The sequence below is a fragment of the Littorina saxatilis genome, linkage group LG9, assembly GCF_037325665.1.
Source record: "Littorina saxatilis isolate snail1 linkage group LG9, US_GU_Lsax_2.0, whole genome shotgun sequence".
Taxonomy (NCBI): Eukaryota; Metazoa; Mollusca; class Gastropoda; order Littorinimorpha; family Littorinidae; genus Littorina; species Littorina saxatilis.
Window position 1 is genome coordinate 17,288,534 of NC_090253.1, and position 26,850 is coordinate 17,315,383.

General features: G+C 44.9%; 1 protein-coding gene across 2 annotated transcripts in view; it reads left to right on the forward strand.

Annotated features, from left to right (window-relative positions):
• Window positions 1-26,850, forward strand: part of LOC138975477 (GATOR complex protein Iml1-like) — an 89,820-nt gene that overhangs the window by 8,288 nt on the left and 54,682 nt on the right. For both annotated transcript variants that reach the window (XM_070348170.1, XM_070348171.1), the window contains exons 5-21: window positions 952-1,035; window positions 2,157-2,206; window positions 3,550-3,619; window positions 3,983-4,193; window positions 4,592-4,664; window positions 5,495-5,688; window positions 6,418-6,552; window positions 7,037-7,098; window positions 7,525-7,598; window positions 8,058-8,136; window positions 8,565-8,607; window positions 9,692-9,797; window positions 11,315-11,559; window positions 13,127-13,342; window positions 14,839-14,948; window positions 23,301-23,374; window positions 26,415-26,524. In XM_070348170.1, the coding sequence (XP_070204271.1) occupies window positions 952-1,035; window positions 2,157-2,206; window positions 3,550-3,619; window positions 3,983-4,193; window positions 4,592-4,664; window positions 5,495-5,688; window positions 6,418-6,552; window positions 7,037-7,098; window positions 7,525-7,598; window positions 8,058-8,136; window positions 8,565-8,607; window positions 9,692-9,797; window positions 11,315-11,559; window positions 13,127-13,342; window positions 14,839-14,948; window positions 23,301-23,374; window positions 26,415-26,524 (1,936 nt within the window). The remainder of the gene's footprint in view (window positions 1-951; window positions 1,036-2,156; window positions 2,207-3,549; window positions 3,620-3,982; window positions 4,194-4,591; window positions 4,665-5,494; window positions 5,689-6,417; window positions 6,553-7,036; window positions 7,099-7,524; window positions 7,599-8,057; window positions 8,137-8,564; window positions 8,608-9,691; window positions 9,798-11,314; window positions 11,560-13,126; window positions 13,343-14,838; window positions 14,949-23,300; window positions 23,375-26,414; window positions 26,525-26,850) is intronic.

Genomic DNA, 26,850 nt, shown 5'->3' on the forward strand with positions numbered 1-26,850 from the left:
TAAAATGTAGGAAAGGGTTTAGGAGTGCAAGGACTATTTGGGTGTGAAAGTTTGAGTTCATGAATGGAACACATTGCTGAATATTGCTGCGTTAAGAATTTTCTATACATTTCTCAGAAAGTCAGCGGTTGTTTGGGTAATTGAAGAATTTTTGTCCCCGTGACTTTTCACTTAAAGGCACAGTAAGCCTCCCGTAAACCATCACAGACACTGTCAGGCCTTTACACACAGTACAAACACCCTTTCATTTAAACACTCACTGCTTGAGAACATCCTAGGTGCCCTCCGTAAAGAGCGAGCAATTTTCAAAGAATTTATTTTTGCGTGGTTTATCTTACCCCTGAACCATCGTGAACTCGTGGGATCCAGTTTCCTTTTTTCACAATGTAGTCGTCAGTTTGTAATTTGAATGCGACTCGCTGTAAGCTTATCTTCAATAGCACGTTATTATGTACCTCTGAATCTGAAAGAAACGAACGGCTGTGGTTCACAAGAACTCCAGCGATGGCTTTTGACTGTTCAGAGGAACTGGCGAGAGGCATAAACCGTCGTCTGCTACGAGAACCACGACCTTGCGTGACCCTGCTTCCGGGCTTTTCTTTTTTCAAACTTTTAAAACTTCGAATTGTACTGATCTTGTCTTGATGAAAAAATATTTCTTTTATGATTTAAGAATGTTTGTGTAACAAGCTGTCAATTTATTATTTAGATTTTAAAAGTTAAGTCTAGCGCCAAAACGCACCACGGTCTGATTGTCTGATCAGACAATCCGCAAAATTAATTCATTGAAAATTGCTCGCTCTTTACGTAGGGCACCCAGGATGTTCCCGTTCGGTGAGCGTTCAAATGGAAGAGTGTTTGTACTGTGTGTAAAAGCCTGACAGTATCTGTGATGGTTTACTGGAGGCGTACTGTGCCTTTAATTTTCATATTTGGTGACTTTATTGACAGAATGTGGCTCTGGATATGGTTGAGCTGTTGTTCAAGGAGCAATACCTACATCGCAGTGACATGTGGAGGCTGATGAAAACCTTAGTAAGTATTAATATTATCAAAATATTATAAAGCCTTCGGGGATGTTGTTGGGTGTCCGCATATGACCCAAACGCCTAGACTTGCCTCAAATTGACAAAAACTCGGCCGTCATTTTGGCAGATCAAGCTGCCTAACTTTTTCAGGGTGGGGCGAAGGGGAACCGAATCAAAGGATCTTCTCTTCTTCTTCTCGATCGCTCATTTCTCTCTCTTCCACCCCGGCGGGTCTCCAACGGTAGAGCACCACATCGTGAAATTCCGTTGTCGTCTGTCATATGAGCGTTGATGCGTTGAGCTGTCGTTATGCGCCATACATGGCCCAGCTCATCCGGCTTCAGCGTGTTTTTATATCGGAGTGGTCCTTCTCCTAGACTGGTGGCTTTACAGGGCTGTCGAGTCCAGTCTACCCGGCTATTTGGCCATAGCTGGCTGGTTTGTTTATCTGAGGTGACCTTCCCCAGGGCTAGAACTTAAGATGCGGCTCTTGATCGCATGATGCTCCCGTCATTGGAGACCTGGGGTATTTCTTGAGTGTAACAGTGCCACCTGTTATCCCGCCCCATCCTGTTGGAAGCACCGCCAGTTGGTCCGCGACTGCTTATTCGTCCTGGCAAGCCTGGCTTATTTCGCAGCTAACCTCCATATCTGAAGGCCATCTCACTATCCGCCACCTGTGAACGCGCCTGGTTGGGGGTGGTCGCCCCTACTGTCCCAGGAATCAAAGGATTACCTAAAACTTTCAAATTTGTGGAAAAGTTTCTGAAAATTTCAAGAATTTAAACTTATAAAGCATGATCATAATGATTATGTCATGTACTGTTGGTTTAATTGATGAAGTTTAATATTCTTGTGCATATTTTCATGAATAATTGTGTGAAACTGTCATGTTTATTCTTGTGTGTGTGGTTAGGGGTGGGGTGGGGGGGGGGGGGGTGGGGGAGTCTCTCTCTAAGATCATGAGCTTGCATGAAAACATGTACCGGTAGTGTTCGCAGCAGTTATTATCACTGAGTGACTTGACTTATGCTGCTAGATTCTCGAGGGAAAGAATCATTTTGCAATAGTAAATGATAAATCGTGAGACATTGAACACTAATAACCTTTTTTTGTGTTCACTTGCAGAAGAACACCTGCGTATACCTCAACAAGAAGATAGAGTTCGCAGAAATCAGGTGAGACAATTGACTTTGTGACAGGGCTCCCCACAGACACTCCCCCTAGGGGGTCCCGGGACTTCAGACTTTTCTTCTTCTTCTGCGTTCATGGGCTGAAACTCCCACGTTCACTCATGTTTTTGCATAAGTGGGTTTTTACGTGTATGACCATTTTTACCCCGCCATTCAGGCAGCATACACCGATTTCAGGGGAGACTCCAGACTTTAATGTGTAGAGGGTTCCCCCTCAATGTAATTTAAGAGGGTCCAAAGACAAGGAGGTTCTTATTTTGGCTTTTGGAGGGCACTTTCCTTGCCGACACATGTTCTGTGGGGTGCTAGTTTCAATGTAATGCCGAATTTTGGAAGTTCTCTAAGCCCTTCACTAAAAGATTATGGTCATGTCGGTGAGATTAACTGAAAATGTGCGTTTGTACAGAGATCCAAAAAAAAGTACCGACAGTACCCATGAAAGTCAGTATGTAGTGCGTCCGAGGACCCGCTCTTTTCAGATTTAGTGCGTCTCGAGACCCCTCCCTGAATTTCTTGTATGTTTTGGGGGCTTCCAGTTCCACTGCATTTCTTGTATGTTTTGGGGGCTTCCAGTTCCACTGCATTTCTTGTATGTTTTGGGGGCTTCCAGTTCCACTGCATTTCTTGTATGTTTTGGGGGCTTCCAGTTCCACTGCATTTCTTGTATGTTTTGGGGGCTTCCAGTTCCACTGCATTTCTTGTATGTTTTGGGGGCTTCCAGTTCCACTGCATTTCTTGTATGTTTTGGGGGCTTCCAGTTCCACTGCATTTCTTGTATGTTTTGGGGGCTTCCAGTTCCACTGCATTTCGGATGCAGGGATGCACAGTTCGGGGAGCCCCAGTGTTGTGAATGTTGCTGACAGGTGCAGTAGGTGGTCAGTGCAGACAGGCCTGAGAGTTTAATTCTGCCAACCTGTGATGAGGGATCACCTCCTGAAAAGAAGATGGGTCTATCTGATATTTAAGCTGATTCAAGCTCAGTGTTAGTGTTACCTAGCCGTTGAATCTTTGGAAAAAAAGGAGAGGGATCTTTGTATACTTTGATATTGCAGTGCATGCTTCAATTGTATGTGTGTGTGTGTGTGTGCCTGTGTTCACTGTAGTGCATAGGTGTGTGAGTGTGTTTCTTAATTACAAGAAGATCATTTAGAACAAGAAAATGGCTCATGTAGGAAGAAATACTTTCATTGGCACTGATTTTTTCCTTGACATTTTATTAGTATCGAAGCTAGATTAGTTACACTCCATGACTGTTTTGAAGAAAACAAACCTAAACAAACGTTTAACTTGACATGATAAATGGTATTGGCATTCTGTGTCCATCACAGGTGCATGGTCAATGAAATGTGGTCAAAAGGAGAGAAGGTGCTGAGTGGAGTTATCACAGGGGACACACGGGTAAGTATTTGCCCTCATTGGATGTGTACGCTGATCGGTGTTAATACGCTTTGTCTGACAATCTAAAAGTGAATGATGTAGTGTGACATTAAATTGCCTATTTTTAATCTCCAATGTGCGAACAATTTCTTAACTGCAAAATGGTAACGTTTTGGTGAATTGACTTTGCAGACAGTCATTGAAAAAAAGAATGAAAAAGAATTCCACTCTGCACAGAAAGGAGCCAGGCTGAAGATGTTTGCTGTGCATTCAAGTGGAAGGAGGGTGCTATCATATATATAAATACCTAGGCAAATACAAAGTGGTGCAAATATGATGGCTTACACAAGAAGGAATGTTTCTTTAACGAGAATTTACTTTCAGGTTGTGTACAGGTCGTCAACAGCGGTTGTTCAGATCTTCATCCAAATGAGCTCAGAAATGTGGGAGTTTGACCTGAACGGTGATCTCTACTTTGAGAAAGCTGTGAACGGTTTTCTCACCGATTTGTTCGCAAAATGGAAGGACCAGAACAGTTGCCATGATGTTACCATAGTTCTCTTCTCACGTACTTTCTATGATTCACAGTCACTAGGTAATCATTACTGCTTTTTTTCTCTGCTTCTCAGTCTCTCTCGTCGCTGTCTCTCTTTGTCTGTGTTATCCCTCAGTTTACATGTGTGTGTTTGAGCCTATCTGTCTGTTGGTGTATAAACTTGTGGTTGTTAATGCGTGTGCATGAGCGTGGGTGACTACAGTGTTCCTCTGTGTGGCTGGTGGCTGAGTTGTGTGTGTGTGTGTGTGTGTGTGTGTGTGTGTGTGTGTGTGTGTGTGTGTATGTGTGTGTATACATGTGTGTGTGTGTGCGTGTGTGTGTGTGTGAGCTGGTGAGCATGCTTTTGTATGCTTTGACATGATGCTGCATCAGTATACTTATGTGTTTTGGTCCGTTCGAGCTCCTGCAGAGTAATTTATTGTTCTCTTTAATTTCAGATGACTTTCCTCCGGACATCAGAGAGTGCTTACAGGTGGATGATTTTGGTAACATCTATGAAGATTTCTACAGGTGAGCAGAATTGTCCATATTCTGGAGAATTTGGCGGCTGTTTGTAACTGCAAATAGAATCTTCACTTTCTCATTATCAGTTTGTTTCTTCCTTTTACTTTGTTTTTGTTGATTTTGATTGTGATGTCAGAGGAACTGAAACTGAAGAATTGTAAACGCTTGTTAGTTCATTGCCCTTTTTTTAACTAATTTTTTGGCTCACGTAAGTGTAGCCTATGCGATCGTAACTTTGTCTGTCTGTGCGTGCGTGCGTGCGTGCGTCTGTGCGTGTGTATGTCTGTGGTAGAAACTCTAACATTTGAAGACGTCACATTACATTGACGTCACATTATGACGTAAGAGGGTTAGACGTCACGCGAAGGAAGTACTGAAAGTCTCGGTCATTATTATTTTGAGCGCGCCGAGACTAGTTGGCAGTCGTGTCCTTGTAAGTAGGCTAACATGCAGACAGACAGATCTAGATCTAGTGTCTCGCTTTCTTGCACAGTTTCACCTATGCTCTTTCTCTGTGTGTGTGTGTGTGTGTGTGTGTGTGTGTGTGACGGAGTGATTGAGTTTGTGTTACTGCTTGTCGATTTCTTACGTGAGCCTTGATGGCTTCGCCTCTTGTTTTAAAATTGTTTAGCAGTATTTCCATTTACAAACGGGTCAACAATAATGCTATTATTATTGATAGAGAAAGCATGCAATTTCCTGTTTAGGGAATCTCTGCGTAAAGTCGTGAGACAATTGATTACATCGGAACAAAAAGATTAAATACCTTATTGCTTTACATTTATGGTCATGGCCAAAATGGGTACAAACTCATGAGAGTTTATTTCTATGTGCAGGGTGATCGTTCAGAATGAGCGGTATGAGGAGTGGAACAACATCCTGTGTCGACTGCGCAAGCTGTTCAACAGTTACCGTGACTACGTGCTCTGCTACCACCAACAGCAGTGGCCCAACTGGAACATCCCCCCAGCCAGAAACTCCACAGCCGCCCAGGGCAACTTCTTGGAGACGCTCAACATGTCGCTCAACTGTGAGTCTTGTCATTCAAAAAAAGTTTGAGTGTGAAATTTCCAGTTTTTCTGAAGTCGGTAATGTGGTGGTAAAAAATTTTCATGTTACGCAGCAGTCTTTAGAGGCTGTAAAAGGTATAAAGAATAAAAAAAACAAGAAAGGTAAGTTGTTCGAACGTTTGTTATTGTAACATATTGTTTTGTCAATAACAAACGTTCCAACAACTTACCTTTCTTGGTTTTTTTACTCTGAATTTTGGAACGTTGGCAGTCTCTTTGTTTTTGGATTTGTAAAAGGAATAGAAAGGAAGGTGGCTTATTCACAGATTGGTGAGTGGAAGGGGGAGGGGGGGAGAGTTGTGGGGGAAAAAGGAAGTCAAATGGGAGGAGGGATCGAGGGGCCAAACAGCCCCCAACAGAACAGCTTGGAGAAGGGTTCAATTTTCCTAGTGTACTGCAGGTGGTTGAAATGAAATCTAATGTGTTTTATGTCTTATGTCTTATGTTTCTGCCTCTTCTGCCCTCACGTCCCCCCCGACGACTGTCCCAGTCATTGGACTGGTGATGATGATGATGATGATGATGATGATGATGATGATGATTTGATTTGATTTGATGATGATAGGAGTTGCACTTCATACTGTATTGCAGGACAGGGTGGGCAGGGGAAGTTAATTGCACTGTTACCTTCTGTGTTCAACTTGCCAGTTGTTATTTTTATATACTGTATGGCTTTATCTTTGCTTCAGTGTTCGAGAACTACTACCTGGATCGAAACTTTGACCGCACGGGCAAAGTGTCTGTGGTCATCACCCCTGGCCCTGGAGTCTTCGAGGTGGACAGGGAACTGACCTTCATCACCAAACAGAGAACCATCGACTGCGGTCAGTCTTTGAGAAAGAGTTGTTTGATTTGCTTGAATGATTGTCTAGGATGCGCTAGAAGTTTTACTATAAGGAAGATAAGTTCTTACTGAAGTACTTGTAAGCATTTTTGTTCATATTGTATTTGTAAAGTTGTCAAGGTCAATTTGCAGATAGACAAACAATTTTATGCCAATTTTAGTTAAAAAAAATTATCACAAGCATTTGTCTATCTGCATCAATCTCTTTATCTTGATATCTCTATCTGTCTTTCAGTACAGTTATTTCATGATGAAAAAACAAATTGAAGTTTGTTTTAGTCTTCATAGTTTTAATTTAGCTGAAAAGATTGTTTTCGTAAAAAGTTACAAGTCCTAAAATAACCCAATGTTAGATGCGTTCACTATTATTTTTATATCAGTTACGTTTTATTTTTACATGTGAAAAAAATGTGGAACTAAGACAGAAAAAAAGAAATGATTCAGATGAAAATGTGCTGTTTCAGGTGTGGGGAGCGACCTTGTGTGTATGGGGGAACAGCCTCTGCATGCTGTACCACTCTTCAAGGTCAGTTGTCAGTGGTATTTAAATTGTGACCTTTTGTCAAGGTCGATTGATGATTGTCTCGTTTAGAACATCTGTTTTATAACTGTCAACAGGGAAGTTGTTTTAGAATGTGCAGGTCATTCTCTGTAATACTTTTATGTCATTTTACAACAAAGATTTGTTGAAAGTTGGGTATGTGAAAAAAATGTTTTGTCTTTGTTCAAAGTGAGTTCCACAGGTACAGTGGAACCAAGCTTTTAAGACCTAACAAAATCTGAGAAATCATATCTTAATAAGGAGGAAGTCCTAAAATGGGGGGTAAATTTACAGAGGTTGTGATTGTGAACAGAAAATCTGTGAAAACAGAGTCTTAAAATGGAAGGAGTCTTAAATCGGGGCGTCTTAAAAGGGAGCTTGCACTGTACTGTGAATTTAACATTGTTACAGTTCCGCAGCAAGAACGTTCGGAGTTCCATCGAGGTGGGTGATGACTACAACATTCCTCACTGGATGAATCACAGGTGAGTACTGTGGACGTGTCATTGAAATTGTTTGACAGTCTGTCTTTCAATTAGTTATTCAGTGATGGGTGAAAGGAGAGTGAAAGGATTTTCTTTGTCATCAAGTTTGTCTGTAGGAATGGAAGTCACACAAAAAATATACATATATATTGGTTAATTGATGTTTTAATCTTTGAATAGAACAGAAAGGGAACACACCCACCCCCCCAAACACACACACACACACACACACACACATACATACACATACATACACACACAGACCTTGTTTTCAATCTAGAAAACAGAGAATTCACTGGTATACTTGATTTTGCATCATATAGCTGTAACAGCTGTAGATTCATCATGCTGTGCCAGTATGGTATTAATGCCAGTGATATCTCAGACATGTCTTTATTACAAAATCTGAGGTTAAACAGTTTAGCTTTTGCTTACTTTATTGTTCTAATCTTTCATCAGTTTCTACACCTCCAAAAGCCAGATTCAGAATCAGCAGAATGCAGCGTTTGTACCACGCATCAAACCTCCTCCAGAATTCGTAAGAAATGTATTTCTGTCTATTGATTGATATTTATTAATTTTTTTGTTTTGTTTGTTTGTTCAGTTCTTTGACATATGCTGAATTTGTTGTGTTTTGTATATCTGGTATTCTGCTAATATTGTAAAAAACCCAATTAATTCTTAGAAAAAAATTAGTATGCGCTGCAAATGGCCAGTGACAAACTGGTTAGTTTACAGAGTTACATGTCAATATTAAAACAGAAAGAGAACACACCAGTAACCAGGTTTGGTAAATTCTTAATTAATATTTTGACAGCTTCAGGATGGTAATGAAAAGTAAGGAATGACGGCACGTTGTGTACAGTGTATTGTCATGGTGGATATAACGTCATTAATTACATGTCAATGTTATAAACAATGTCTGCATAAAACAATAAACATGCGTAATTGTTCTTTTTATTTCAGATGAAGATGATGGAGAAAAGTCCACCAACAATACTAGACATGGGTAAAATCATTTTTCCACATTTTACATGTACGCCTATCTTTAAAAACAGAAATGGTAGGAGATACATCCCAGTACATGCAAGCATGTTTGATATAAGTAATATGTTTTGAATACATTCATTTGCCACTAAATTAGTGGTGTACAAAATACAGCAGAACACACACACAAATGTGTAATACCAATTGCAAAAGTACGCAGCATGCATTTAATCTCCATATGAAAGTATGTAAATGTGGTAAACAACTGCAAAATAAACATTATGAATCTTTGATAATTATTGAGAAAAACAGCTCATCTGAAAACTGAAACCAGTTTACAGTTGGCAAAGTCTCAAAACACATTATGCAGAAGTATTAGTACTGCAAACTGGAACGATCACTATCAGTAAGATATGCATTTGTGTTTATATGTGTATGTGCTTGCGTGTGTGCAATTGTGTGAGCCTGTCTCTAAAACCCCCCTTTTGAGACCCCCCAATTTAAGACTCCCTCCCTTTTAAGACCCTGTTTTCACAGATGTTCTGTTCATAGTCTGTAAATAGGACTGGGTGGCCGAGTGGTAACCCACTTGCGCTCGGAAGCGAGAGGTTGCGAGTTCGACCCTGGGTCAGGGCGTTAGCAATTTTCTCCCCCCTTTCCTAACCTAGGTGGTGGGTTCAAGTGCTAGTCTTTCGGATGAGACGAAAAACCGAGGTCCCTTCGTGTACACTACATTGGGGTGTGCACGTTAAAGATCCCACGATTGACGAAAGGGTCTTTCCTGGCAAAATTGTATAGGCATAGATAAAAAATGTCCATCAAAATACCCGTGTGACTTGGAATAATAGGCCGTGAAAAGTAGGATATGCGCCGAAATGGCTGCGATCTGCTGGTCGATGTGAATGCGTGATGTATTGTGTAAAAACTTCCATCTCACACGGCATAAATAGATCCCTGCGCCTTGAGTCCGAGTCTGGAGATACGCGCGCGATATAAGACTTCAGATAAATATACCCCTTTTTTAAGACTCCCTCCTTTTCAGACCTGATTTTCTCAGAGTTTTGGAGGTCTTAAAAGGGGGGTTCCCCTGTCTCTGTATGTTGCAGTGAAGTCTCAGTACAGGGCCGACGGGGATGATGACAATTTTCCCTTCGTTGACTATGACGAGTATGACGCACAGGTCTTCAAGCTGCCCTCTAGGACACCAAACAGGTTTGTAATGGGCGGTTCTGGTGAGGTTATGACGCACAGGTCTTCAAGCTGCCCTCCAGGACACCAAACAGGTTTGTAATGGGCGGTTCTGGTGAGGTTATGACGCACAGGTCTTCAAGCTGCCCTCCAGGACACCAAACAGGTTTGTAATGGGCGGTTCTGGTGAGGTTATGACGCACAGGTCTTCAAGCTGCCCTCCAGGACACCAAACAGGTTTGTAATGGGCGGTTCTGGTGAGGTTATGACGCACAGGTCTTCAAGCTGCCCTCTAGGACACCAAACAGGTTTGTAATGGGCGGTTCTGGTGAGGTTATGCCCCTTCTTTCTTTCGGCTGGTAACAGGTGGAACCTCGCGGCAAGATCACATGAGAAAGGAAAAAAAACATGCATTGGTCCGAAATAGCATGTCGCTTTGGTAACAGTTCGTGTGTAAGTCGTGCATTTTATACGGTAAAAAGACAATGGTAACAGGTGGAACCTCGCGGCAAGATCACAGGAGTTGTCTAGCGTTATCACCCCAGAAGCGCTCATTAAGGTATCATTTGTTTGTTGATAATTTTCTGAGGTTGACGCAATGACATTCTGAAGTGTTGGCTATGTAGCTCAGTTGGCTTCTGGGCATTATTTGACTCTAGTTCATCTGACATTTATAGATTTGGTAACAGACGGGCGCAGTGGCGTGGTGGTAAGACGTCGGCCTCCTAATCGGGAGGTCGTGAGTTCGAATCCCGGTCGCTGCCGCCTGGTGGGTTAAGAGTGGAGATTTTTCCGATCTCCCAGGTCAACTTATGTGCAGACCTGCAAGTGACTTAACCCCCTTCGTGTGTACACGCAAGCACAAGACCAAGTGCGCACAGAAAAGATCCTGTAATCCATGTCGGAGTTCGGTGGGTTATGAAAACACGAAAATACCCAGCATGCCTACTCAACAACAGCGGAGTGAGCTGACTATGCTCTCAGAGTATAGTGTGGGGAACCCAAATGGGCAAACGAGCTCACACATAACCAGACAATTCTGGAAAGCCGAAGAAGAAGAAGAAGTAACAGAAAGCATTCTCAGAGCTGCCATTGCCAACTGTTTCAGACAACATTTTAGGCCAAATTGCTTCGCTGTTACGCGAAGCTTACAATTGCGTAACGCTCAAACAATTAATCACAATCTTGCAACGGTTTGCTATTTCTTGTGAGTCCTGGTACTCATTTTATGATAAATTATTCTCACTCCGTGTAGCGGTCAGAATTTGCGTCATAAAACTTTGTCCACACTGAAAAGTGGCACTGCAGAAACTCTCTATTGGCCATTAGGTTTTTAGAAATAAATATATTCTTGCACGAAATGTGGAGGTGCGAAGATATTGAGAAAAGGCTACACTAAAACACCATTTGCTACTCTGAACATTTAAAAAAATGTTTAATTGCTACACTTGAGGGTTTACAAGGGTTGGCAGGTCTGCATTCTTATACATTTGTGGCTGAAGTGTGACATTTTTTTTAACAGTAATATAATTTGTTTGTAGGTCTCTGAGAAGTGCCAGCTGCTATGGCCTTAAGTGCGGTAACACAAGGCGCATGCCGCAGTCGTTTTCTGAGGCACGTCGGATGTGCGGCCCGCGTACTCGCCACATTTCTGAGGATGTTATGGCCCTTGCTCCGGAATCTTCTGAAAAGAAGTCCAAAATCTCCTCCTCAGCCATCAGCATTCCCAGCCCAACAAGCATCATGGATGATGTGCCCAATTCCGTCGGCTGTTATCCAATACTGGGTGAGAGTTAATTTTGGTGTCTATGCAGTCTATGAAAGTGAGTGTATAATTGAGTAGAAGAATACTTAGGTACAGTGGAATCCCTCTTTTAAAAATCACGTCTTAAAGGAGAAGGACCAGTCTTAAAATGGAGGTCCATCTTGGTTGTTTGAATACACTAACAATACCTCGCCTTGCTCACAAATGCTGCCAAGGGCTGTTTTGCTGAGAAGACACTGAGTCACGAGGCATTGAAGGCCTGGAATTAGTTACAACCATGCTGTGTAAGGAATTTGTTCATCTCAGTTGTCTAGGTGTGTAAATGCCTTGATTGCAAATGCTGATCAGTCATAGCGCTGTTTTCTTCAGAGATTTCTTTGAGTCACAAGTGAATCGAGGCCTGAAATACACGTAAAATTCCACTCGTGCAAAAAACACGAGTGTACGTGGGAGTTTCAGCCCACGAACGCAGAAGAAGAAGAAGAAGAGGCCTGAAATGACAAGCACTTCTATGTAAAGATTCTTCCATGTCTCGGTGTATTATGTCTTGAGTGAAAAAAGCTGACCACTCAGAGGGCTGTTGTGTAGAGAAGATGCTTAGTCTCAAGTCAAGTGAAGACTGGAATAGACGATTTTCAGAAATATCTCTGTCGGGATTGTATAGGCTGTGAAAGAGTGAATACCCTTGCTTTTTCTCTGACAAATAACTTTACACATGTTTCAACGTGTTTTTGACACACCCCTCACTGGTGAGTGGCCCCTCTAATGTTTGTCCCCGGGAACAGACTACTTCCAATTCAGTTTGTTTGTTGTTTGTTTGTTCGTTCATGGGCTGAAACTCCCTCGGGCTTTTACGTGTATGACCGTTTTTACCCCGCCATTTAGGCAGCCATACGCCGCTTTCGGAGGAAATTCCAATTCAGTAGGGGGGCGACTATCCTCAACCCGGCGGGTCCCCAGGTGGCGGATATGGGAACGGCCCCCAGATATTATGGGGGCCAGCTGCGAATTTAGAATAAGCAGTCCCGGACCAACTAGCGGTGTCTCTACCAGGACGGGGTGGGTTGGCAGATGTCACTGACTCCCCTATAAATGCCCTACGTGCCCGATGACGGTTACACCATGCGAGTAAGAGCCGCATTAAAAGCTCTAGCCTAAGAAATCCCCCATGTGTTCCCTGGGTTAGGTTTTTGAGCCAGGAACTGAGGGCGGGGTAACCCCGAAAGAAACCTAAGGGCTGAAGTCGGAGGATCTGGGCCGACAGGCGCACCTTAACCAACCACAGATCCACGCAAAAACGCAAAATGAAATGTCGACAGTTCGAAATGCATGCGATGGTGCTCGCCCTGAAAGGACAGCACGTTTTGCCCTGCAGTCCGGACTGACGATCTAACAGCGAACGACAAGAAGAAGAATGTTTGTCCAAGTAAAAAGCAAGGGCATTCACTCTTTCACAACCCATACAAACCCGACAGAGTTATTTTCACAATTCGTCTATTACAATAATAATTTTCTGTCTAGGCTATCCAGGTGCATATATAACGTCATGAGTAAAGACACTGACCAAGGCTGACTGTTGTTTTTGCAGAGAAGACGCATAGTCGCGAGTCGTTTGATTCGTCAGGGAGCGAAGACATGCAGTACCAGCGGCCAGTGGTGGGCAGCGCCGGCTCCCCGGTTGGTCACTCGCGCACCATGAGCGGTTTCCATCGCAACCGTGCGCTCATCAACCCCTTTGCCCCCTCACGTCTGCAGTTCAAGATGACCTCCAACCGCCGTCGCTGGGTGCATGCCCTGCCAACAGGTGACTACAGTGCAACCTGGGTTCAAAGACTGCCAACAGGTGAGTACAGCGCAACCTGGGTTCAAAGACTGCCAACAGGTGAGTACAGCGCAACCTGGGTTCAAAGACTGCCAACAGGTGAGTACAGCGCAACCTGGGTTCAAAGACTGCCAACAGGTGAGTACAGTGCAACCTGGGTTCAAAGACTGCCAACAGGTGAGTACAGCGCAACCTGGGTTCAAAGACTGCCAACAGGTGAGTACAGCGCAACCTGGGTTCAAAGACTGCCAACAGGTGAGTACAGCGCAACCTGGGTTCAAAGACTGCCAACAGGTGAGTACAGCGCAACCTGGGTTCAAAGACTGCCAACAGGTGAGTACAGCGCAACCTGGGTTCAAAGACTGCCAACAGGTGAGTACAGCGCAACCTGGGTTCAAAGACTGCCAACAGGTGAGTACAGCGCAACCTGGGTTCAAAGACTGCCAACAGGTGAGTACAGCGCAACCTGGGTTCAAAGACTGCCAACAGGTGAGTACAGCGCAACCTGGGTTCAAAGACTGCCAACAGGTGAGTACAGCGCAACCTGGGTTCAAAGACTGCCAACAGGTGAGTACAGCGCAACCTGGGTTCAAAGACTGCCAACAGGTGAGTACAGCGCAACCTGGGTTCAAAGACTGCCAACAGGTGAGTACAGCGCAACCTGGGTTCAAAGACTGCCAACAGGTGAGTACAGTGCAACCTGGGTTCAAAGACTGCCAACAGGTGACTACAGTGCAACCTGGGTTCCAAGACTGCCAACAATCTCAGAGAAGCAGGTCTTAGAAAGAGGAACCCGTAGTATTAAAATGCAAACTTTTTAATCAAGGGGTCTTAAAAGGGGGTCTCCCCTGGCCGGAACAGCATCTTGCCGTAGTTGGTGGTTTCCCGTTGCAGTGCGTCTCCTTTGTCATACTTCTCAGAAAAAGAAAAGGTATTGAAACTTGAGATTAAATTACATATTCTTACTCCAATTCTCATAAATGCATTGACTTCAGTCTCACATGCTAGATGTCGAAAAACCACTCATATTACCTGCCCTTAGAAGGGTGGTAACCAAGCTAAAAAGAGACGCCATAGCCGTTGCTATGTACTGACCTTGCTCGGTTATCCATAACACCCTGCGCACCACGTGAGCGCCAGCATCCGGAATAATAATTCTCGACTTTCGACAGCACACGGTTGCTCCTATGGCGTCTGTTTTTTAGTTGGTTACCACCCTTTCGCTCAGTAAAGGAAAGACAAGGGAATTGAGATTAAAAAGCAAAGTCAAAAGACAAAGAAGGTCCTTTACATGCCACTGTGGTGACATGGGGTGGGACATGGATACCGTCTCTGAGTCTGCACATAAAGTTGACCCGTGTCCGTCCCTGCCGGGATTCGAACCCGTGACCCTAGGATCACAGGTCGCTCTACCAACTGAGCTACCCGGCCCCCACTGACAATGTAGTTATTCATCAGTTTGTTTCTGTGTTTGACAGATGCCAAGGGTGTGACAGTCCAGCCCCACCACGTACAGACGTCGTCGTCGGCAGTCAGTCAGGAGGCAGAGGAGTACACCTGGTCTACACCTGCCCCTGAGGTTGTGCAGGTAAGCTGACAACTCCAAATCTAAACAACGAAGTGACTGTGGTAAGATGAACAAAGTTAAAAAACAAAGGAATACTGTACTCACCAATACAAGAACGAGACAAGACGGTACGAATTTTCGCTTATGGAAGCTTCATCAGGAAAAACAAGAACACAAAAGACAACAAAAAGCAGACGCAACACGGAATGAACGAACATGACAACTCCATGTTTCGTAAATGGATATTAACTCAAATACAGTAGGGTTACAATGAAAAAAACATGATCTGTTCAGGGCAAAGATGTTGTGTTATTCTGATTTTATTTTGCAGTTTCCCTGTCATGTTGACAGAAGATCTATTTGTTGGAATTGTGTATTGTAATTTGTAGTTTATTATTGAAAAGCGCGGAGAGCACAGACTTTTTCCGTGGTTTGCTTTGTATAAGTGTTCATTTGTTTGTTCGTTCATGGGCTGAAACTCCCACGGCTTTTACGTGTATGACCGTTTTTACCCCGCCATTTAGGCAGCCATACGCCGCTTTCGGAGGAAGCATGCTGGGTATTTTCGTGTTTCTATAACCCACCGAACTCTGACATGGATTACAGGATCTTTTTCGTGCGCACTTGGTCTTGTGCTTGCGCGTGTAGACACGGGGGTGTTCGGACACCCAGGAGAGTCTGCACACAAAGTTGACTCTGAGAAATAAATCTCTCGCCGAACGTGGGGACGAACTCACGCTGACAGCGGCCAACTGGATACAAATCCAGCGCGCTACCGACTGAGCTACATCCCCGCCCTATAAGTGTTCATTATTATTACTATTAATTTGCTTAATTTTGCTTTTGCTTTTTGTTGGCTCACGTAAGTGTAGCCTATGCGATCGTAACTTTGTCTGTCTGTGCGTTTGTGCGTGTGTGCGTGTGTGCGTGTGTTTGTTTGTGTGTGTGTATGTCTGGTAGAAACTTTAACATTTCGTCATTTGAAGACGTCACATTATGACGTAAGAGGGTTAGACGTCACGCGAAGGAATTACTGAAAGTCTCGGTCATTGTTATTTTGAGCGGGCCGAGACTAGTTGGCAGTCGTGTCCCTGTAAGTAGGCTACATGCAGACAGATCTAGATCTAGTGTCTCGCTTTCTTGCACAGTGTCACCTATGCTTACTGTGTGTGTGTGTGTGTGTGTATGTGTGACGGAGTGATTGAGTTTGTGTTACTGTTTGTCGATTTCTTACGTGAGCCGTGAAGGCTTCGCCTCTTGTTACTATTAATTTGCTTAATTTTGCTTTTGCTTTTGTTTTCCGTTGTATTTGTTTGTTTGTAAGTCCTAAAGAAGCCTCCACAGGCGAAAAATTGACATATTTTTGTGTGTGCTGTCCTTGTATTGGTGAGTACACAATTCTTTTGTTTTTCAACATCATTATTTCTTTCTTTTTACATTTAGTCAAGTTTTGACTAAATGTATTAACGTAGAGGGGGGAATCGAGACGAGGGTCATATGGTGTATGTGTGTCTGTGTGTGCGTGCATGCGTGCGTGCGTGCGTGTAGAGCGATTCAGACCAAACTACTGGGCCGATCTTTATGAAATTTTACATGAGAGTTCCTGGGATTGATATCCCCGAACGTTTTTCTCCTTTTTTCGATAAATGTCTTTGATGACGTCATATCCGGCTTTTCGTGAAAGTTGAGGCGGCACTGTCACGCTCTCATTTTTCAACCAAATTGGTTGAAATTTTGGTCAAGTAATCTTCGACGAAGCCCGGACTTCGGTATTGCATTTCAGCTTGGTGGCTTAAAAATTAATTAAATTACATATTCTTACTCCGAATCACATGATTAGCATTGACACACTTGGAGATGCCAAGGTCTGATAAAAGCTACCCGTCTAGGTATAAGGGAAGCAACCCCAACTAAAAAAGTGACAGCACCATAGTACTTGCCACACTAGGTTGCCTCCCCTTAGGGTGAACTACGTCACTAATGGTGCCTGGTCACATGATACACAGATCAATCGACTTCTATCACTTGAGAGGACAGGTCGTGTTTTGCTTTGCTCTGGCTGTTTTCGTGTCTGCTGACACCCACCGGCCTCGGCGCCCGTCTTCTTGCTGGCTTTGCAGCTGGTGAGATCTTTCCTTTATATTCGTTGACTTGTTATTGTCTTCTGCTGAGAATTTCTTACGTCTGTTAGACTTTGAAGTTCTCAGTGGCTGTTGGCTTCCTCTTGGTCGCCATTTTTGCTAACACGTGGCGTTTGCTATGTTGACGTTTTTTCGTCCGTTCTCGGACGCTTAACGCTTTTGTAGTGTATGGTTTAGCTGCCTTTGGCGGCTACAACGCTTGTGTTAGCTTGTTTGCTTGCTTGCTTCTGAAATGTTTGCGTCCGTACGGACTTGGTTAATTTCAGTAGTTGCGGCTTCCTCCTTGGTTGCCATTTTTCGCTAGCATGTAGTTTTTTGCTATGTTGATGTTTTCGTCCGTCCTCGGACGCTTAACTCTTCTGTAGCTTGTTGTTTAGCTGCATTTCGTAGCTACTACGCTTGTATTAGTTTGTTTGCGTGCTTGCTTCTGTAATGTTTGCGTCCTTTCGGACTTAGCTATTTTCAGTGGTTGTGGCTTCCTTCTTGGTCGCCATCTTTCGCTAGCACGTTGTTGTTTGCTATGCTTATTTTCGTCCGTACTCGGACGCTTAACTCTTTGTATAGCTTGTTGTTTAGCTGCCTTTGGTAGCTCCTAAGCCGGTTTTAGCTGCCCTCTTTGCTTGCTTCTGAAATGTTTGTGTCCGTTCGGACTTTGCTAGTTTCAGTTGTTTGTTTATTTTTCTCTCGGCCTTAACATGGCCGTCTATGAGAATTAGAGGGAGCTAAGGCTGAGGGTTAGGGATTGGGCACTGCTAAGCTCTAATCCTCAGTATCCTCTTCTTTTGAAGAACTCTATCGTTGTCGTTTTGGCACAGGTTTAAGAATTTTTTACGTTTTTCTGTGCCTATTTCTGCTACGGACGATTGGCCGTCAGGCTCTCTGCCTCAGTCTTTGCCTCTAGGCTGTCGCTTTACGTATACGAATACGAATACTTTATTATCTCATACAGAGAATTTCAGTGTCGTTTTACGACTATTTCGGCTCCAGAGTCTAGTGCTCTGGGGTCTAATCTTATCTTTTGCTTATTTCCAGAAATAGATTCCCTCGTTCGCGAGGCTTTGCCGCGGCGGACATCGTCGCCAGCTCTGCCCCCCGCCTGGGGGTTAGGCGACGTTCTCTCCTTGGTGTCTTTTGATGCCTGTGCCTTCAGACTCCGGGTCTTCTATGGACCAGGCTGCTGTCCGCCGTGACTTTTCTGGACGGTCCCGCGGGGACCTTCTTCTCCTCTTCCTGGCCGGCATTTGTTGCCTTCCGCTTGCGGTAGCGCAACAGTGCATGTCCCTCCGGGGATCCGGTCACAGCAAGGTTAGTGTCTGCAGCAGCCGTTTACGGCAGCTGCTCTTCCGGTTCCCGGAAGCAGAGGTTCACCGGCTAGTGCACAGGCTACTGTCACGTCCGGTAGAGCTTCGACTTACGTCAGCAGTCGTCCGCGACAGCTGCTTCCAGCTTTAGCCGGAAGTAAGAGGTTCACCGGCTAGTGCACAGACTACTGTCACGTCCGGTTCGAGCTTCGACTTACGTCAGCAGTCGTCCGCGACAGCTGCTTCCAGCTTTTGCCGGAAGTAAGAGGTTCACCGGCTAGTGCACAGACTACTGTCACGTCCGGTTCGAGCTTCGACTTACGTCAGCAGTCGTCCGCGACAGCTGCTTCCAGCTTGGGCCGGAAGTAAGAGGTTCACCGGCTAGTGCACAGACTACTGTCACGTCCGGTTCGAGCTTCGACTTACGTCAGCAGTCGTCCGCGGCAGCTGCTTCTGGCTCCGGCCGGAAGTAAAAGGTGTTTGACTTAAGGTCAAACAGGTCATTCCTTGAGTGCACAGGCTACTGTCACTTCTGGTTTGACTCAAGGTCATACAGGTCATTCCTTGAGTGCACAGGCTACTGCCACTTCGGGTTTGACTGAAGGTCATACAGGTCATTCCTCGGGTGCACAGGCTACTGTCACTTCCGGTGTGAATCAAGGTCTTACAGGTCATTCCTCGAGTGCACAGGCTACTGTCACTTCTGGTTTGACTCAAGGTCATACAGGTCATTCCTCGAGTGCACAGGCTACTGTCACTTCCGGTTCGACTAAAGGTCATACAGGTCATTCCTCGAGTGCACAGGCTACTGTCACTTCCGGTTCGACTAAAGGTCATACAGGTCATTCCTCGGGTGCACAGGCTACTGTCACTTCTGGTTTGAATCAAGGTCATACAGGTCATTCTTCGAGTGCACAGGCTACTGTCACTCCCGGTGACTCAAGGTCATACAGGTCATTCCTTGAGTGCACAGGCTACTGTCACTTCTGGTTTGACTGAAGGTCATACAGGTCATTCCTCGAGTGCACATACTACTGTCACTTTCGGTTTGACTCAAGGTCATATCTACGGGTTTCTGGGCTTCAGCCCTCACTCTGTGCAGCAACAGATCTGGCATAGCGCTGCTGTTTCAGCTGCCCTTCCGACTCTGCACGGATTTTCCGGTTCATTTCCTGCAGCTTCCTCTGGATCGTCAGGGAACGTTGGACACGGTTTGCCCTTCGGGCATACGGGCCTCTGACCTCAGGCGAGCCAGCAGCTGCCACACACTTTGGTGGTGGGTTCGGCTGATCCCCTCACTCCCTGGCCTTCGGTTTTCGATGCCCCTCATCCTCCTCTTAGTCAGGGGTGAGGTTGGGCCGTTGACTGGCGGAAAAGGGGCTTCAGGCTCGGGCCTCCCCCGCTCAGCGTCTGTAAACCTCTCCTGCGCAGGCTTCTTCTTTCGGGACATTAGCGGCTCAGCGGAAGTTACCTTTGCCCAAGACGTCCCGGAATTTGCTGTCGTCTTTTGCCCTTCCGCGTGCACCTTTGCCGGTCACGCCGGAACTTCTTCTTTGGGGAACGATTCGGGTCCCCTGCTCTCTGAGCAGACTCTCTTCCCCTCTGAGGAAGTGGGCAGACAGCTTTTGGAACTTGCTTCCATTTCGGAGACACTCCTTTACGGAGTCCTTGGCGCCCTTTACACTCAGTAAAGAGCAGGACGCAGGGGATGCTTTCTCCACCTTTGCTAGGGCGAATTTAGAACAGAGGAGGCCTTGGCCTTCCTCTCTGCACAATGCTCAGGCGGTCTCCTCGCCCATTCCTAGTTTATGAGGAATCAATGAGAGACACCCTTAGTTCTTCACCCTTGGTGGATGGGTCTCTCCAAGGCCTCCTGGCCTCTAAGGCCTCCCTGGCCTCCAAGGCCTCCTGGCCTCTAAGGCCTCCTGGCCTCCAAGGCCTCCTGGCCTCTAAGGCCTCCTGGCCTCCAAGGCCTCCTGGCCTCTAAGGCCTCCTGGCCTCTAAGGCCTCCTGGCCTCTAAGGCCTCCCTTAGCCTCCAAGGCCTCCTGGCCTCTAAGGCCTCCCTGGCCTCCAAGGCCTCCAAGGCCTCCTGGCCTCTAAGGCCTCCTGGCCTCTAAGGCCTCCCTGGCCTCTTGGCCTCCCTGGCCTCTTGGCCTCCCTGGAGATAAAGACTTGTAGGGACCTTCAGGTCTCTTCTTTTGCTCTTCAAGCTTTGAAGCAGCAAAACAGGCTCTACCTAAAGCAGACTCAGCCCTTTCAGGCTAAGTCCTCAGCTCAGGTTTATCCGGAGAGGTTCTTTCTTTCACAGACGTCATAGTCTGTGTTTTTTAGAACAACAGCCGGTATTACTAATACTATTAGGGCATCCGGGTTTTTTAGCCTCGGCTGGTGCAACAGCCATTCCATCCGTTGGTGGTGGTGGTTGTTGTTTGCTCTTATGGACTCGGTCCTAGTGGGTCTTTCGCCGAGTTTGACTCTGTCTTTCTCTAGCGATCGGACTTGTTCTGGTGTTTCGTCCAAACTTAAGGTTTACTTGAGTTGGCCTCGGAAGTTACATTCAGATTTTCCTGAGTTTGCATTGGTTTTGGCAATGCATGGTGAGGAGCCTTTCTTGTGGCCTATCACTTTCTCAGCTTTATTGGCTAACCCTCTCCTTTCGGCAGAGGTCTAGTCAATGTTCCGGTTTTCTGGGTGCGGGCTTTTAGTCCAGCATCTTTTATGGCCGGTCTACGGGCGTTACGGCTCTCAGCCTTAGCCCGGGTAATAGTCTCTTGACTGGCACGGGCGACTACGGTCTCCGTGTCCCTGGAATCTGCGTCTCCCTCTTCTCCCTCATCCTGGCATGAGACGAGTCGGGGCGACTTCCGGTGGTTTGGGTTGCCGGTTAAGGCTTCCTTCTACCACTTGCAACTATTACGGACGCTTGCCAGTTGTTTTCCGTGTCTGACGCTCGGTTCTGAGGTAATCAGACGCGTTTGGCTTTTCAGCTAAACTCAGGAATTCTTTCTGGGTTCGGTCTGCCGCGAATTTTACTTCGGGCCTTTTCCCTGAGAACTCTTGTTCAGGGAGGCTTAAGGCTGGTTGGCTTCACGGTTTTCCGTTTTCCTTCCCAGTCTTGTTTTCTGGTTTAGGTTTTTGAGTTTCATTCAATTACCTACAAGCAGACTGCTCTGCGAACACTGACTTTTTGTCATTTTGTTTAGGGTCACTGGTCACATCAAGCTTTGGCCACGGCGGTTTCCGCTTTCCGGTGCTTACGCACTACCTTAGGTCGCTGCTTCCTCTTTTTACCCCTCTCTCTGCTTTCGCAGGGACCGGTAGAGGACGACCGGTGACCGTCTCCTTTTGAGATTTTCTCATTGAGTGGGACTCTCACTCATGGAGCATTTCCAGGCCGTTAGCATTTCCTTCCAATAGAAAGGGGGGGGGGGGTCAGCTTGTCTTTCCCTCTACTCGGCTCGGGTTTCTTCAAGGCTCGGGTCCTTTCCGGACTGTTTTACGGTTCAGGAGATTGGAAGAAGTGCTGGGCACAGCTTACCGGCTCTCTGATGTTGTCTTTCGCATTTTTTGCCTGAGAGACATTGCGGCTGTCAATCAGGATGGTTCTCGGTCCTCTTTCTGTCATTTGGCAGTGGGCCAGTTCCTGGCAAGGGTTTTAGAGTGAGTTAGATGTTTTCTTTCTCACCGGGTCCTTTCCTGACTTTTGGCAGTGGGCCAGTTTTTGGCAAGGGATTTTCTTTCCCTCCGCCTTGGCATAGCTATCTGCTATCTTTTCCCCTAGGCGCGGCCCGAGCTCATTTTCCAGGGCCTGGGCCTCCTCCTCGGCCGTTTTACGGTCTAGGAGGTTGAACGACGTCCTGCGCACACCTTACTGGCGCTCGGCTTTTGTCTTTATCAGTTTTCGTAGGGAGACCTGGCTGCCGCCTGGCAGTATGGATCTCGGTCCATTACTGCCTTGGTGGCAGCTGGAGTATGTCGCTCCAGAACTTTAGAGTGAGTTTGAACTTTTTGATCTTACCCACCGCCTTGTTGGAGTTATCTGCTAATCATGTGATTCGGAGTAAGAATATGTAATTTAATCGAAAATTTTTAATTAAATTTTCATTTGATTAATATACTTACCCGAATCACATGGGTAATTCCCTCCCGCCTGCCCCGCTTTATAGTTTCTTAGTATTCTATAAGTCGATTGATCTGTGTATCATGTGACCAGGCACCATTAGTGACGTAGTTCACCCTAAGGGGAGGCAACCTAGTGTGGCAAGTACTATGGTGCTGTCACTTTTTTAGTTGGGGTTGCTTCCCTTATACCTAGACGGGTAGCTTTTATCAGACCTTGGCATCTCCAAGTGTGTCAATGCTAATCATGTGATTCGGGTAAGTATATTAATCAAATGAAAATTTAATTAAAAATTTTCGATTAATGACTTTGGTCATTAAAAATCTGAAAATTGTAAAAAAAAATAAAAAATTATAAAACGATCCAAATTTACGTTTATCTTATTCTCCATTATTTTCTGATTCCAAAAACATATAAATATGTTATATTTGAATTAAAAACAAGCTCTGAAAATTAAAAATATAAAAATTATTATCAAAATAAAATTTTCCAAATCAATTTAAAAACACTTTCATCTTATTCCTTGTCGGTTCCTGATTCCAAAAACATATAGATATGATATGTTTGGATTAAAAACACGCTCAGAAAGTTAAAACGAAGAGAGGTATAGAAAAGCGTGCTATCCTTCTCAGCGCAACTACTAAACCGCTCTTCTTGTCAATTTCCCTGCCTGAACGGTGGACTGACGATGCTATGAGTATACGGTCTTGCTGAAAAATTGCATTGCGTTCAGTTTCATTCTGTGAGTTCGACAGCTACTTGACTAAATGTTGTATTTTCGCCTTACGCGACTTGTTTTTTACATTGCAGGCAGCACAACTGGCGGTGGAGGCTCGCAGACACAAGTCTTTCTCCATGGCTTTCAGTGCTGAAGGAGACGCAAGGTAATGATCTGCAGCTCATTATCAGCACATTGTGTTCTGTGTGTGCAGAAAGCTTGGTTTTAATCAGTCTGGGTCAATCTTAGCTTTAGGTAAAAATGTTCTGATAAGGCACCCTCCAAAAGTGTGCAATGCATTTTCTCGATTTTGACATAAAAAATTGACTTGACTTGATTTGTTTTTCTCTGTCTTTCCTCATTTCTTCCTTGCTTGCTTGTACAGTGGAACCTCCCATTAAATTACATATTCTTACTCCGAATCACATAAAGCATTGACGCAGTCTAGGATGCTAAGGTCTGAAAAGGCAACCCGTCTTAAACAATTTTAAAGGGAAGCAATCCCACCACAAAAAGTGTAAATGGAGCCATGGTAATGACTACTGTTGATTTTTTGGTTCTCTCGTGGCTGTGCTGTTTGGTGTTTGTTATGACACCCACCGGCCCCTTACCCGTCTTACTTGCCTTCTGCTTCGTAGTTGGTGAGCTCTTTCCTTTTTGGTCATTATTTTGACAGGAATGTTGTTGTAGTTGCTGACTTTTCGTCCGTTTTTGGACTTGTAAATTTTCAGTAACTATTGTTGGCCTCCATTTTTGTTGGTCAGTATGGCTGACAGCGATAAAATGTGGCAAGGCCGATGTGATGTTGAGGTAAACATAATATTACCTTCTTACTTGCCTTCTGCTTTGTTAGTTGGTAAGCTCTTTCCTTTTTGGTCATTAGTTTGACAGGAATTTCTTTGTAGTTGCTGAATTTTCGTCCGTTTTGGACTTCTAAAACCCCCCCGCGGGTTAGGGGGAAGAATTTACCCGATGCTCCCCAGCATGTCGTAAGAGGCGACTAACGGATTCTGTTTCTCCTTTTACCCTTGTTAAGTGTTTCTTGTATAGAATATAGTCAATGTTTGTAAAGATTTTAGTCAAGCAGTATGTAAGAAATGTTAAGTCCTTTGTACTGGAAACTTGCATTCTCCCAGTAAGGTAATATATTGTACTACGTTGCAAGCCCCTGGAGCAATTTTTTGATGAGTGCTTTTGTGAACAAGAAACAATTAACAAGTGGCTCTATCCCATCTCCCCCCTTTCCCCGTCGCGATATAACCTTCGTGGTTGAAAACGACGTTAAACACCAAATAAAGAAATAAAGAAAGCCAATTTGTTTATGGTCACCAGTCACACCAGGCTTTGACCACTGTGATTTCCGCACTTCCGGTGGCTTACGCACAATCGTAAGTCGCTGCTTCCTCGTACTACCGCTCTCTCTGTGTTCTCATGGACTGGTAGAGGATAACTGGCGACCGTCTCTTTTTTGAGATTTTCTCATGGAGTTGGACTCTGGTACCTTGTACTCAGGTGTCTCTCTCTCTCTCTCATTGGTGGAGATCGGTCACTCTTCTCTTGATCTGACTTCTATCTCACAGGCCTTTCGGGCTTCACTCCATCCCAAGGTTTGCATACTTTGGCATGATTGTCTTACGGTCTCCTCAAGGGTTCGTCCTTCTCAGCACTGAGTGGACAACCTTACGCACGGATCGTTCCAGGGCATTGGCATTCCCTTCCAATAGTAAAGGGGGGGCAGCTTGTCTTTCCCTCGACTCGGCTCGGGTTTATTAATCCAAGGCTTGGGTCTCTTCCCGGGCCGTTTTACGGTCCAGGAGATTGGAAGAAGTGCTGGGCACAGCTTACTGGCTTTCTGAAGTTGTCTTTCGCAACTTTTGCCTGAGAGACATCGCGGCTGTCAATCAGGATGGTTCTGGGGTCCTTTCCTGCCTTTTTGGCAGTGGGCCAGTTCCTGGCAAGGGTTTTAGAGTGAGTTAGATTTTTCTTTCCCACCGGGCCCTTCCTGACTTGTGGCAGCGGGCCAGTTTCTGGCAGGGATTTTTAGAGTGAGTTAGATTTTTCTTTCCCACCGCCTTGTTGAAGCTATCTGCTTTATGTGATTCGGAGTAAGAATATGTAATTTAATCAAAAATTTTATAAGTAAATTTTCATTTGATTAATATACTTACCCGAATCACATAGTGTATGCCCTCCCACCAACCCCGCTTATGTTTTTTTAGTTTCTTTAAAGCCGTATGATCTTGACCACGTGTTAAGGAGCGGTTGTGACGTAGTACACACCAAGGGGAGGTAATTCCCCGGATCTGTAGTCATTACCATGGCTCCATTTACACTTTTTGTGGTGGGGTTGCTTCCCTTTAAAATTGTTTAAGACGGGTAGCCTTTTCAGACCTTAGCATCCTAGACTGCGTCAATGCTTTATGTGATTCGGGTAAGTATATTAATCAAATGAAAATTTACTTATAACATTTTCGATTTCAGACCTCCAAAAATCTGAGAAAATCAGGTCTTCAAACGGAGGGAGTCTTAAAATGGGGGTAAATTGACAGAGGTTATGAACAGAAAGTCTGAGAAAACAAGGTCTTAAAAAGGAGGGAGTCTTAAAACGGGGGTAAATTGACAGAGGTTATGAACAGAAAGTCTGAGAAAACAAGGTCTTAAAAAGGAGGGAGTCTTAAAACGGGGGTAAATTGACAGAGGTTATGAACAGAAAGTCTGAGAAAACAAGGTCTTAAAAAGGAGGGAGTCTTAAAACGGGGGTAAATTGACAGAGGTTATGAACAGAAAGTCTGAGAAAACAGGGTCTTAAGAGGGAGGAAGTCCTAATTTGGGGGGTCCTAATAAAAGCGGTGTTTCACTGTATTTCAATTTGTATTATGTGCAGTTCCTCTTGTCTTGATCTTTGTAATGGATACACAGTATTGGCGTTAACCGGTAATTACTGGTATTTTACCGGTTGAAATGAGGAAATACCGGAAAAAAATTGACCTACCGGTTGATTTTTGGAACTACCGGGGTTTTTTTCGCTGGTAAAACAACAAAACCAGTACGCTGAGTTGGACTCTTACTGGTTCCAATGACCAGCCTACCGGTTTTTTTCTGGACAGTTTGCATCATAAAAGTTTGTGTACCGGTTTGAAAAAATACTAGCGCCATCACTGGATACAGTGGGTTAGCTGCATCACCTGTGAACTTTATTTTTGCAGTGCCAGTGAAGGGGAGGTTCCAGGGGTTCAGGGGGCGTCGCCCGGCATCAAATCCGTCATGTCCAACTACTCTTCCAGCAAGCAGTTCAACACTGGTGACATCACGTCTGGTGAGAGATCTGCTGTGTTGTATCATCTATTGTCTGCCTCTGTTTTGTCAGTAAATGTGTGTAAGAGAGAAAAGAGGGAGAGAGTCAGAGAGAGAGAGAGAGAGAGGGTATGTGTGTGTGTGTGGGTGTGTGTGTGTGTGTGAGGGTGAGTGTGTGTGTGTGTGTGTGTGTGTGTGTGTGTGGGTGTGTGTGCCTGTGTGAGTGGGCCTAAATCATGAACTCTAATAAACTTATGCACATCTTTCCAAAACAAATTACTAGTTTTTCAGATGAGGCAAAATCTCAATGTTGTTTCTTTTTCAAACCGAGAACGGCTTAGATTTAAC